Consider the following 14,401-nt stretch of genomic DNA (forward strand, 5'->3'; position numbering starts at 1 on the left):
CCTTCCTCATTTTATCAAGCTGTGGATTTTATGTTGAGATTTTATCAGCCACTTTGATAAAGCCATGTCAAAATGTTACAAAATATAAATGTATCAACTTATTGAGGCATATTCTATAGATATATAGATATATATGCATAGGTGTATAAAGATACATACATATGGATGATTATTAAAAGTTATAATAGTGAGGGAGAAAAAAGTCTGAAACTACTTAATATGAAAGTGTTTTAAAGCCAGTAACAGTATATGTACCTATGTGAATCCCAGTTCAAACGGAAAAAATTTTAATTCCTTTTTTGAGCAAATCACCACAATTTGAACACTCTTGGGATATTTCATATTATAGAATCCTTCTTAGTTTTAGATATGTTTTAAAGAGTTCATATCTGTTTAGAGGCTCTTACTAAAATACTTAAATATTAACTGATAAAATACCCAGGATTTTTCAAAATAATCCCAACAAGGGAAGGGGGACATGCGCAGGATTGTAAATAATACATGGTTGGTCGTGAATCGAAAATTATTGAAGTGAGGTGATGGGTACATGAGAGCTTTATTATACTATTCCTCTCTACTTTTGTAAGTAGGTTTGAAATTTTCCTTAATAAAAAATGTTTAATAAAATAAATTTTACATAGTTTATATGCACTTGTGTGTATTTTCCATATATATCTATAATGTCTTAAATAATAAACATTAATATATGAATAGGAGCCACCGGGTGGTTGAAGCTACTTTTATTTTTAATACCATATTACTTTATTTGACTTTTATAACAAATTTGTATTATTTTTATAATTTTAAAACTTAAATGTAGAAGTCTTTTTTTCTTGTTTTTTTTTTTGGTTGTTATTTTTCAATTTCTGTTTTTTTTCTTTGAGACAAGGCCTTGCTGTGTTACCCAGGCTGGAGTGCAATATTATAGTCACTGCTTACCACAGCCTCAATGTCCCACGCTCAAGCAATCCTCCCACATCAGCCTCCCAAGTAGCTAGGACCACAGGCATGCACCAACACACCTAATATTTTAATTTTTTGTAGAGATGTAGTCTCCCTACACTTCCCTGGTCTTGAGCTCCTGGGCCCAAGCAATCATCCCACCACCATCTCCCAAAGTGCTGGGATTACAGGCATGTACCACTGCACCTGGATGAAAATAAAATTTTTAATAGGAAAGTTTAAGGATTTAATTTTTGGTTACATCAAAATATCCCCACAGGGAGAAAAAAAGTGCCTGTGGCAGAAAAGCCTTTTAATAATGTTCACGTGTCTAGCCTTCCCACAGCATAATTCACCTTTCAGCCTTTCCTCTAGTGTGAGAATTTCCTCTACAGGAAGTTTTTTCCTAAACCACTTTAGAGACCCTGAACCCTCTATGGGAAGGCATTGACCACCATGACTAGAGCTCTTGTTAGATGAATTTATAACCCATAAGTAACTTACATATTCCTCCTTTGTAGATGCCCCTTCCCTAGTCTGCCAGATAAACACACCTTGCTGATTTTGGATACGTGTAGGTATTCTAGGCAAGAACATTTGCATTTCAAGGACAAAGAAGGCAGAAGTAGCTTAAGTTTTTAAAAGAAATACCTCCCTATATTTCTTATTACAACCCAAATTTCATTGTTAATATCTTCCTGCCCTCAGAATTTCCTTCATTAACTGATTTGATCCAGATATTAGCAGAAGAATAAGATCATCGTCAGAGAGTGTTCAACAGTTAGAAGATCTGAAGAACAAATTATTCTAACTTCCTTCTGGAGAAGCCCATGTGATATGGACAAACTTTAGTACATGTCGTGGGACCTGTGCCAGTGATACTAGGAGAAAATTTGTTGTGGATGGCAGTCAAACCTGTATTGCTGTTTTTTTTCCTGAGGATAAACATATGTAATCATTTTGGGGTATCCTAGTTAGGGTGAAGAACACTAGCTGCTATGACAACCTGCAAAATCTCAATGACTTAACAAAGACTTCTTTCTCCTTACATCGCAGAACAGTGCAGATCTCTGGGCAGGCTCCTTCCATGTAGTAGTTTTTAAAATCACCTTGGGCTGGCTGGGAGTGGTGGCTCACTCCTATAATCCCAGTACTTTGGGAGGGAGAGGCAGGTGGATCACCTGAGGTTGGGAGTTCGAGACCAGCCTGACCAACATGGAGAAACCCTGTCTCTATAAAACAATTAATAAATAAAATAAAATCACCTTGGGCCTCAGAATTCTCCATTGGATCTTATCTGGCCTGCAATCAAAAGTAACAATACAAAGTGTGGAGAAATACACAGCAAGTTGTGGAACCAAGCCTGGACATGACATAGTACTTAGGCCCTAATTTTATTCACCAGAATTCAGTCACATGGCCTCCCTAACTATAAAGGAGGCTGGGAAATAGAGTTTTTCCAAATGTTCAGGAAGAAAATGAAATGGAAATCAGTGATTACATTGCATTATTTCTGCCACGGTGTGTAATTTAGTAACTTGAATTTAAGAGATTTATTGAAGAAGGCTAATAAAAAAGATAATGGAAAAATAAATTATATCCAGATATAACAGAAAAGAGAAGTATTAAGTAGACATGTTGCTAAGGATTGCACTTAGAGACCATTCAAGTCAGCTTGTTCCTGCAGGACTGATCTTTGTCCCCCAGCCTAGAGTTTGCTTGACATGAACATTGTTAGGGTGAGACTCTACTCTCATTCATTAGTACCAAAACCAAAGAGGCCACTAATTTACCACTGATGCTACTTTTTTTTTTTTTTTTTTGCTGGGCTAATAATTTAATTGTCTACTTTTATTCAGGGTTTGAGTAAAAAAGTTGGTGTATCATCCTCCATCCTCCAAGGTCTCTGGATCTCCTATAGCACAGAAGGTCTTTCTATGGCACTGGCATCTTTACGAAATCTCTATACTCCAAATATAAAGGTACATGTGTAAAGAAATTATAAATATGATAAAGAATTAACTGAAAAAATTAAACTAGAAGGACAGTTAGTAGCTATGTAGTTGATTTTGGACTTGCCTTAGACTCTCTCTTATTAAGAGCCTTTTATTGATAATATATTTTAAATTGTTCAATTTTATTCTATAAATTAGAGACTAGCTCCATTGTCCTCTTACCTTCTCTAAGCTGACTCTGACATATGGGATCAGCTCCTGCTGGTTCCAGAGAATAAACTTATAGGTAGCCTTGGTCTTGGTAGGAGCTTTTCTGACCAAGAGCTCACTTCATAGAGACTATGTTCAGCACTGCAGTATGGGAGGCAATTGCCCTAGCTACTATACTGTGTATGTAAAGGAGATATTTTACATTGTCTACCAAAGGAAAAGAAAAAGGAACTAATGAGATTATAAAATAAAGCAATTACTAAATGCTACTAGACACTGTTGTAGAATCTTAGATGGTTTAATAAAAGATGACTAAGGATGTGACTCCTGTTTGTCTAATTATTAGTTCTGTTTATTTATTTCTAGGTTAGCCGACTGCTGATTTTGGGAGGTGCCAATATTAATTACCGGACAGAGGTTTTAAATAATGCTCCAATTCTATGTGTTCAGTCCCATCTTGGTTACACAGAAATGGTAGCCCTGCTACTGGAGTTCGGGGCCAACGTGGATGCCTCTTCTGAAAGTGGCCTGACTCCGCTGGGATATGCTGCAGCAGCAGGGTACCTGAGCATTGTGGTGCTGCTGTGCAAGAAACGGGCCAAGGTACTCTGCTTTCCTTCCCTTTTTCTTTCCTTTCGGCACATTATCTTTCCTTTCTCCATGTTACCCGATGAGTCTGGGGAGAGTATATCCAGCCTTGACAGAGAGCAGATAGATAGAGTGCTGGCTCTGCATATGTGCAGGGCCACTGCCATCCATCCTGCAGGAGCACACAGCTCTAAAACCTTTAAGAGGTACTTGGGAAACTGCATTTATCAGTAACCACAAGAAGTTCCTACCTAACAACCCAGAAATGTTCTTCTGAGCTCAGAAGAAGCCTCTTTTTAACAGAGAAGAAGGCAAGTGAGGCAGTAAAGAGACTGCAATGGCAGATCTGGACTGAATGACACCTGCAGACTGTGTAGAGAAGAAAACTTAGCCATGGAGATGAGAACAGGACCAGACACCCTCATCCTGTCCTTGAAGACTACCACTCTAGAGATATGGGGAGGAGATGATTCTCCCTGTGATACTCAGACTGACCAAGGGCACCTCAAAGTGCTTCTGTTAGTGCTGTTCAGTTGTCCGAAAACATTTCCAAAATATATTTGCTTTATGTATAAAAAGAACTCAATTTCACAATATTAGTGAAAAGGAAAACGCTGGTCTCACAAATGTAGGCCTCTGGGAAAAAAGTTTTGGCCTCATAGTATTTGTTTCAGTCCTGAAAACAAACTAAGGATGTTAGTGGTTTCACAGTGAAATATAAGTCATACATATGACTTCATTCTGAGGTGTCCAGTGCTGTTACCAGGGAAGAAAGTGGGAATCCTCCTAATCCATTGGGAACTGAGACGTAGGCCTCTCAGTGACATCCTGGAGCCTTAGAAGTTTACCATAGCACAGTGATTATCCACCTGTAACATCCCATTCATTTGAATGGACCCCTCTAGAAACAATAATAACCAGGCCTCATTACTATTTTCGTTTTAGAGACAAAGTCTTGCTCTGTTGCCTAGGCCAGAGTGCAGTGGCATGATCATAGCTCACTGCAGTCTTCAGCCTCCCTAGTAGCCAGGAGTATAGGTACACGCCATCACACTCAGCTGTATTTTTTCCTATTTTGTAGAGACAGGATCTTGCTCTATTGCGCCGAGGTTTGCTAAAACTCCTTGGCTCAAGAGATCCTCCCACTGTGGCCTCCCAAAGTGCTAGGATTACAAGCATGAACCACAGTATCTGGCCCTTCTTACTATTGCTGTCACTTCATATTCGGATCTCAGCTGGGTCTTCCCTGCTGCTCAGCCCTTAAACTGCCAAGCCATCCTTTTCTTCACCTTTCATTGTTTTCCCCAGAGCAGATATGTACATCATATGCATTTCTTTCAGGGTCCTATCATGTCTCTTGTGCCTTCATCATTGTGACCAAGCTCATCCTGAGGTGCCTGTATCTCAAAACTATCAGTTCTTACCTCCACTCACCTCTGCTTTGCCTTAGAGAAGGAAGTACTTACCTTCCTTTCCAAAGCAATTGTCTCCACCTCTACACTCTTAACCCACTGTGTTGCTCATTCTCTCACGTTATTTCATTCTTTTTCTAAATTCACACTACTTTTTTCTCAGTTTCTACAAACTTACGAATGTAGAAACCTACCTAACCTAAAAAAGAAATTTTCTTCTCCCTTGCTAACCAGAAGCAGCATCCCATCTCTTCCCTTTCACATCTGCCAAACCTGTCCTAAGAGTCCTCTATAATGGCTACATTCACCTCCTTATTACTCCTTAACCACTTGCATTCTGGCTTCTGTGAATGAAAAAGAAGGCAGGTCATTAAAATGGTAAGCTTTAGGATCTAACACAACCAGGTCAAATCCCGTGTCCATACTTAATTCATATGAGGGCTTGAACAAGTCACTTAACCTCTCTCAATCTCACTTTTCATCTATGAAAAGGGTATTAGACGAGTCAGTGTAAGGATTAAAAGAGATAAAGCCTTTTTAAAGGAGGTAAAGTCTCTTTTAATCTTATACAGTGCCTAATAAATAGTATCCGTAAAAAAGAAAATAGCCCAATCTCCCTATATTCTACCAAGCTACTCTTTTGAAAGTCACTAATGACTGCCAGTCAGCAAATAAAGCAGCTTTGTCTCATTCCTCACCTCTCTGAGCCCCTTCATAGTATTGGCAATAGTGAAAAACAATTTTCTTTTTTTTGAGACAGAGCCTGGCTCTGTCACCCAGACTGGAGTGCAGTGGCACATTCTCAGCTCACTGCAGCCTCCACACCCCAGGTTCAAGCAATTCTCCTGCCTCAGCCTCCCAAGTAGGTGGGATTACAGGCACCCACCACCACACCCAGCTAATTTTTGTATTTTTAGTAGAGATAGAGGCTTCACCATGTTGGTCAGGCTGGTCTTGAACTCCAGACCTCAGGTGATCTGCCCGTCTCAGCCTCCCAAAGTGCTGGAATTACAGGTGTGAGCCACCACACCTGGCCAATAGTAAACTGTTAATGTCATTCCCCACTTCTCTGGCTGCTCCTCTCTTCTTCTTTTTTTTTTTTTTTGAGACGGAGTTTTGCTTTTGTTACCCAGGCTGGAGTGCAATGGCGTGATCTCAGCTCACCGCAACCTCTGCCTCCTGGGTTCAGCAATTCTTCTGCCTCAGCCTCCCGAGTAGCTGGGACTACAGGCACGTGCCACCATGCCCAGCTAATTTTTGTATTTTTAGTAGAGACGGGGTTTCACCATGTTGACCAGGGTGGTCTCGATCTCTTGACCTCGTGATCCACCCACCTCAGCCTCCCAGAGTGCTAAGATTATAGGCGTGAGCCACCGCGCCCGGCCCCATTTTTCGTATTTTTAGTAGAGACAGGGTTTCACCATGTTGGCCAGGATGGTCTCAATCTCTTGACTTCATGACCCGCCTCGGCCTTCCAAAGTGCTGGGATTACAGGCGTGAGCCACCACGCCCAGCTTCTCTTCTTCTAATATAACTGTTCACTAAGATTTTGTTCCTGGTCTTTCTTCCATCCTCATGCTCTGCCGTGGCTTCAACATTAAAGTCATAGGCTTTGGTATCAAACCCGACTTGGTTCTAGTTCTCCTGACTACATTTTGGTGACTCTTTACCCCCAAATTGCTAATTCCTGAAAATGTTTTTGAGCTCTAGTTTCACATTTGTAACTGCTTCCTTGGCAGACATGCCCAGATCCCTGACTAGTTCTTCAGATCCAGCTTTCTAAAATCACTCATCATCTTTATTCTCCTCTTTCTGGCTTTTCAAAATCTGCTGATGTAGCCTCCTTTTTTCTCAGAACTAGGAAATCATTGACATTTTTCTCTCATTTACCCTTCCAAATTCATTTAGTAGCCAACCCTTTTCAATGTTATCCTGAAAATAGCTTGAGAAGCTATTCATTTGTCTCTACCCCAACTGCCACCATCCTCCTGAATTATTCTTGGAGTCTTCCTGTGTAATAAACCCCTTTTTCACATTCTCATCTCATCTGTTACACACTGTGACCTTAGCTTTTGTAAACCTTTTATTTTGAAATAATTTTAGACTTCCAAAGATACTGCAAAAATAGTGCAGAGACCCAACACAAAGAAATTATACATGTTTGAGGTGATGAGCATGCTAATTACCCTAATTTGATCATTACACATTGCATACACATATCAAAATATCATACTGTACCCCATAAATATGTACAATTCTTACATGTTAACTAAATAAGAGCAAATAAAATAGTTCTCTTAGAGGCAAAAAAGAAAACAAAAATGCATAGAGTTTTCTGTGTATCTTTCACTCAGTTTCTCCTAATGTTAACAGCCTAAGTAATCGTAGTCTAATTATCAAAACCAGGAAATTAATTTGGTGATAATACTATTAACTAATCTACAGACCTTACTGAAATTTGTCCAACTGTCCCACTGATATCCTTTTTGGATTACAGAATCCAAGCTGGGATCCCACATTACATTCAGTGTTGTGTCTCCTTAGACTCCTCCAATCTTTGAGGGTTTCTCAGTCTTTCTTCATCTTTTTATGAGCTTGACAGTTTTAAAGAATACCAACCAGTTTTTCTGTAGAACGTCTTTCAATTTTAGTTTGTTTATGATTTTCTCATGATGAGATTGAGTATATATATTTTTGGCAAGAATACCACATAAGCAATGCTGTACCCTTATGAAAATGCAGCACTTGAGGTACCTACTATTGATATGTCTTATTACAGGTGGTATCAACCTCAGTCACTTGTCTAAGGTAGTGTCTTCAGGTTTCTCAACTCTGAAGTTACTGTTTTTCCTTTTGTAATTAAGAAATATCTTTTAGGGGTATGCTTTGAGACTAGGAAGATAGACATCCTAGTATTCATCATACTTCTGTCCACTAATATTAGGATCCATCAGTGATTCTTGCTGCAATAATTATCTTTTATTTTATTGAGAGGAGTTTCACTCTTGTTGCCCAGGCTGGTGTGCAGTGTCACGATCTCAGCTCACTGCAACCTCCGCCTCCCAGGTTTAAGCAGTTCTTCTGCCTCACCCTCCAGAGTAGTTGGAATTACAGGCGCCCACCACCACATCCAGCTGATTTTTGTATTTTTTGTAGAAATGGGGTTTCACCATGTTAGCCAGGCTGGTCTCAAACTCCTGACCTCAGGCGATCTGGATACATATCTCAGCCTCCCAAAGTCCTGGGATTACAGGCATGAGCCACCGCGCCCAGCCACTGCAATAAATTATTGCTTTGATCCTTGCCTAACAGTGATTTTCTACTTCCATCATTCCCTCAACATTTACTAACTGACATTTTACTGTAAGGACAAGTGATACCTTCTCCCCCATGTATTTATTCAAGTATTTATTTATATTACAGTGAAGTCGTGGATATTTATTCTATAGCCTGAAATCCATTACCATTATTATTCATTTCATTGTTCACGTTGCCCCAGATGTTTTGACCATCAGGAACTCCTTCAAATTGATTCCCGTGTCCTTTCAACTTCCCTCTATTATTTCTTGAGCACTTTCTGACTTTCTGACACCACAAGATGTTCTAATCTCATCTGTTATCCCAGTCCTGGAATCAACCATTTCTCCAAGGAGACATGGTTTCTTTTATCCATTCCCTTAGTTTTTGAAAATACAGTTCAGAACATGAAAACACTCAATGACTCCACTACCCACTGGTTAAAATTCAGATCACTTAGCCTGGAATTCAAAAATATCCACGCTCTGTCCCAAAAGACCTTGTCAACCTTAGAGTTTAAACTTCCCTTTCATGTGTCCTACCCTTACAAAAACTAGAATACACGAATCATTTTCCATGTCAGCCAGTCAAGAAATACCTTTCTATCTGAATCTGTTTCTGATGCTAGCCAGGAATTAATTTTTCCTTCTCTGAAATGTTATTTCACTTTGACTTTCTTTAAATTTATTGTATACTCCTTTGTTGGGCAGGCTCTTGTCACATTGGTCACAGCTCCCCTACCTTGTTGGAGAGTCCTTGAGAGCAGAACCTGTATATTACTGTCTTATTCACCTAAATGGTACTTTGCACATATTCTGTATTCAGTAAATATTCACTACGTGTATGGCTGGGTGGAACTGAAGTCAGCGGGAAAGCCAGAAACAGAACTTATATTTTTAACTGATCTAACTACCACAGGACAAGTACCACCTGCCTACCAGAAAAGGCTACTCATCTCCTGAAAGGCTACTCATCTACTGAAATGAAGGCCCTTCTGGTAAATCTATCTTGATCAGGGTCTTCTTTCAGCCTAAACTTGTAACCAACACTGAAATTATAAAGACTACTATTGATGCTTAGTCTAGCAATAAGCCAAAAGTGCCTCTAGACATTTGGGGCAGATCTTTAAGATTCTTCCTTCCTGCTGGAAGAGAGAAGCAGACTTTGCCAAAGCTTGGTGGTCTGACAATTCATAATATGAGATGTTTTGCTTCTTTGGAAGAACAAAAAATTGTAGCTTCATAATGTTTTTCTTCCCTTAGTTGATTTCAGAGATAATTTTTTTATGCCAGCAGACCTACAAGTTTCTCAAATCTTGGTCTAAAAAGAACTATTTGAGGAGACAAAGAAGGATTTACCTCAGGAAGACAAAGTTCAAGCTGAAAGTTCTGGTTTTTGTTTTTCTCTAAATGCAAAAACGAAAGTCTGATCTTTTTGCGGAAAAGAAGTTCTTTCCAGATGGACATTTAGCATAGTTGTAGCTCAATAATGATCTAGGCTGAGCAGAGTCTCCTAAATTTGCTCAGAGAGTGGTTCCAATAGTGGAAATGATTCTTAGTAGTCTACACTTGTGCAATGGGTAGATGTGTCTAGATTGCGAGTTCAGCCACAAGTCTGTGTTCACACAGATTTCCTGTCCTCTCCTCGTAGGTGGATCATTTGGATAAGAATGGGCAATGTGCTTTGGTTCATGCTGCACTCCGAGGTCATCTGGAGGTTGTCAAGTTTTTGATTCAGTGTGACTGGACAATGGCCGGCCAGCAGCAAGGAGTGTTTAAGAAGAGCCATGCCATCCAACAGGCCCTCATTGCTGCAGCCAGCATGGGTTACACTGAGGTAAGAAGTAGGCAATAGGATTGTTTCTCCAAGCTATGTATTGAAGGACCTAGGAAACCAGGAGAAAAGACTGCATGAAGACAAAATCGCCAGCCAAATTAATGTAAATTCATGATCGATGCTCTGAATAATGAGATTAAACTCCATGAACACTTGACTCAAATTCCAAAGTCCCTCAAATTATAGGCATAGAAATGTACAAGTTGGAAAGGACCATGGAAATGATCTAATTCTTCTCCATGTTTTCCTCCCTTTTTAACAGACAGTGGCACCAAGGCTCAAGATGATGAATTACTGAGGTGTAGTCACATGGTTAGATAATGTGGCATAGGAAGAGCCTAACACTTAGAATCTCAGGAGGACCAGATTTGAATCCCAGCCTCGCTACTCATTAACTGTAGACCTTAAACAATTTACCTAATCTCTTAGAAGCTTAGTTTCCCATCAGTAAAACGAAGTTAATAAACTCCTTTACACAAGGCTGTTATAAGGGATGCTTGGTAAACTGTTAAAAATTATATAGTTTATTAATGATAGTAACAATAATAGTAGCAAATGTATGGAATTGGTAGCGTGCTAGGAAATGTGTAAAAACCAACCCACAAGAAGGGTGTGGGGTGAAGCAGGGGTGTGTGTTTGTGTGTGTGTACATATGTTTATTATAAATTTTACTGATAGAAAGAATGTGTTTCCAAGGAATACTGCACAGCCATAAAAAGAACAAAATCATGTCCTTTGCAGCAACATGGAGGCAGCTAGAGGCCACTATCCTAAGTGAATTAGTATAGGAACAGGAAACTAAATACCACATGTTGTCATTTATAAGTGAGAGCTAAACAATGAGTACTCACGGACATAAAGAAGCAACAATAGACACTGGGGACTACCTGGAGGGGAGAAGAAGGGGAAAGGGGTGAAAAACTGTTGAGTATCATGCTCACTACCTGGTTGATAGAATCATTCATGTCCCAAATCTCAGCATCATGCAGTACACCCATGTAAGAAACCTCTACATTCACTGCCTTCGAATCTACAATAAAAGTTGAAATTATTTTTTAAAAAAAGAGGCCGAGTGCAGTGGCTTATGCCTATAATCCCAGCACTTTGAGAGGCCACGGCAGGCAGATCACCTGAAGTCAGGAGTTCAAGGCCAGCCTGGCCAACAAGGTGAAACCCTGTCTCTATTAAAAATACAAAAATTAGCCGGACATGGTGGTAGACACCTGTAATCCCAGCTACTCAGCAGGCTGAGGCAGGAGAATTGCCTGAACCTGGGAGGCGGAGGTTGCAGTGAGCCAAGATTGCACCAGTGCACTCCAGCCTGAGTGACAAGAGCAAAACTCTGTTTCAAAAAACAAACAAAAAAAGAGTATGTTGCATACAGCTTACAAATAATAATGAAATATACAGTACTCTTAATTGAATGCTTTTGTTGATTTTTGCCAAATTTGTAGCTAACCTACGGTTGCAACTTATAACCACAATTTGACAAATGGAGCTGCATCCCACTTTGCTCTTTTCTCAATAACTGTATTACCATTAAATCTGATACATGATCTGTTAAACTACTTCTCAACCTCATACAAACTATATTTATTAAACTGAAGCCACTTTCAGCTTTAGTACTAAATGAAGCCCTGATTTATAATGTTTGCCAGTTTCAAGGGTGTAAATACTTCCATCATAGCCAATTTCAATCTACCAGTGTGACATCACTGAAACAAAGGCAGGAGGAGATGCACAGTAGCACATCGTTATATAATATTCCCACCATGCAGACATGCACAATCAATATAAATAACCCCAACAGCATAGATAATAGTAAGATATAGTCAAGTAATAGGAAGTTGGGAAATTTGAGTATTCTTTAACCTTTGTTTTTATGTTAATTTATTCAACTGCTATTTGCTTTCTAATAAACAACTGGCTTTCAGCATTTCTGAGAATTTAACAGTCAGCTTTCATGGGCCAGTGCCAGCATGGGATAATCAGTAAAAAAGCTGCCATATCAACTGAACTGACCTATCACCAAGGGAGTGTTAAGTAATATTAAAATTTGTATCATCTATGGGACGTTTTTTAATCCTGTGCAGTCAAATTCCCAGAAACAGAACCGTCACTTTTTGTTGTGTTTAGAGATCATTCTCCCTTTACTAGTTCCAGAACAGTCCTTATATATCTGAGAGGAAAAAGGAAGTTAAACCCTTTACTCTGAGGAAATACAGAGTCAGGGGCAGTGGCTCACACCTGTAATCCCAGCATGTTGGGAGACTGAGGTAGGAGAATCGCTTGAGGCCAGGAATTCAAGACCAGCCTGGGCAGCATAGCAAGACCCTATCTCTATCCAAAAAAATTTTTTTTGTAATTAGCCAGGTGTGATGGTGCATCCCTATAGTCCCAGCTAATCTGGAGGCTGAATAGCAAAGATTGCTTGAGGCTGGGAGATCAAGACTGCAGTGAGCCATGATCACACTACTGCACTCCAGCCTAGGTGACCAAATGAGACTCTTGTCTCAAAAAAAAAAAAGAAAGAAAAACGGGCCCTCAGTTTCCTCTTACATGCTATGGCCTTTTTATAGGGAGGATGAAGATTGCTTCTTTAACTTAAATATTAAGAATATGTAATTTTTAAAAAAAATCTCATGCTAGATAAGTGAATTCTATTCTAGAGACATGAAAACTGTACCTGAAAGGACAGATACTCATCATGGAAGCTCTGGGTTTCTTTAGTAGGTCAGTCAGTTCCGATTCCTTTTGTGTGCAAGAGATTTAGTGATACTTGGATCATCCAAACTTCACAGGCTAGTGTCAGTAGCGTAGTTTTCCACCTGAAATTTGAGCTGACACAACCTCTTGTTTCAGATTGTCTCCTACCTACTTGATCTTCCAGAAAAAGATGAAGAGGAAGTAGAGCGAGCACAGATCAACAGCTTTGACAGTCTCTGGGGAGAGACAGGTATCTCTCATGGACGTTGCTCTCAAGATATGTGTTGTGTTTGTGTGGACTCCCATATCTCCAACCCTTATTTTTTTCCCTAGCATACATTTGGCAATCTTCTGTCTCAGGCTTTTGTATTGGAGACTGATTCAGCCAAACTAAACAGTCAAGCGATTTTCCTCTTTCAACCCTCTTTCCCTGTGGATTCTCTATACTCTTTGCACTGGAGTCTTTCAAAAAAAACTTTTTCTGTCTCATTTCCAAACAGTTTTAAAATATTGAAAGTTACCTTACAATGTGCCAAACCAGAGCAGAAAATAATTGTAGCCTTTCTCCTTTTTATGTCATCCTTGTAGTAGTTAGGAATAAGTATTTCTCCTGTCAAAATAATTTTTTTCCCCTTGTATTTGTTAACCAGGATGTTAAATTTTTACCCACACCTCTGATTTAACCAAATGTTACTATGGCAGAGTGGTATCTGACACAATTAATCTAATACATTACTAATGAGTAAAGTTGCTATCTGGATGCACAGTGAAGGCCCAGCCTCTTGCAGTTGGTCTGTAGCAAAGCAGTTTGGTACTTAGGACGCACGCAGAAGCCTCTTTCTTGTGGCCTTTGCAGGAAGTGATTGTTGTCTTCCCTCCAAGTCTAAACTGCAGCATCTGGAGAAACATTAGTAACCGTCGATGTGTTTTTATGAAACCAGGGCAATAAAAACTGTAGAGTAACCACAAATATGTGTCATATTTTCCAGGAGAAGTAGACCAATATTGAGATGGGCAATTCACTAAACAAGAAGGGTATGCATTTGGGTTAGGATAAGAGTGTTATTAAAAATAAGAGATTCTTGAACCCATTTAAAATTTATAAAGACTTATTGTGGCATTTCTTCTCGTGACAAAATCTTACACCAGTTTCCTGACTTCTTTAACATCACGTGGAATGGTCCAAAACTCAGGAATTTGCTTCTCAAGTAATCCCTCCTTTTATAAGATCCAAAGGGAGCAGATGCCTGGCAGCTGCAGCTTAAGAGTCCATGACAGATTAAAGGAAAGTGTCCAGCTGGAAACAGCTGCTGTCTCTGGAGCCCCACCCTGAGGGAAGCCAGAGGACAGGCTGAGGGGAAAGAACTGGCCGGGACATTAGCCACCCTGGAGTACCCATATGTGTAGGACCTAGAGCCGCAGGAGGGACACGTTGGTGTGCTTTTGTCAGCACAG

At 39.7% G+C, this 14,401-nt stretch overlaps 1 protein-coding gene across 12 annotated transcripts in view; it reads left to right on the forward strand.

Moving 5' to 3' along the window:
* The window catches only part of TANC2 (tetratricopeptide repeat, ankyrin repeat and coiled-coil containing 2), a 440,895-nt gene that overhangs the window by 398,748 nt on the left and 27,746 nt on the right, over positions 1 to 14,401 (forward strand). For all 12 annotated transcript variants that reach the window (XM_035300383.3, XM_035300386.3, XM_035300388.3 and 9 more), the window contains 4 exons: positions 2,802 to 2,924; positions 3,474 to 3,710; positions 10,055 to 10,240; positions 13,103 to 13,196. In XM_035300383.3, the coding sequence (XP_035156274.1) occupies positions 2,802 to 2,924; positions 3,474 to 3,710; positions 10,055 to 10,240; positions 13,103 to 13,196 (640 nt within the window). The remainder of the gene's footprint in view (positions 1 to 2,801; positions 2,925 to 3,473; positions 3,711 to 10,054; positions 10,241 to 13,102; positions 13,197 to 14,401) is intronic.

This window comes from Callithrix jacchus, chromosome 5 (assembly GCF_049354715.1).
Source record: "Callithrix jacchus isolate 240 chromosome 5, calJac240_pri, whole genome shotgun sequence".
Classification (NCBI taxonomy): Eukaryota; Metazoa; Chordata; class Mammalia; order Primates; family Cebidae; genus Callithrix; species Callithrix jacchus.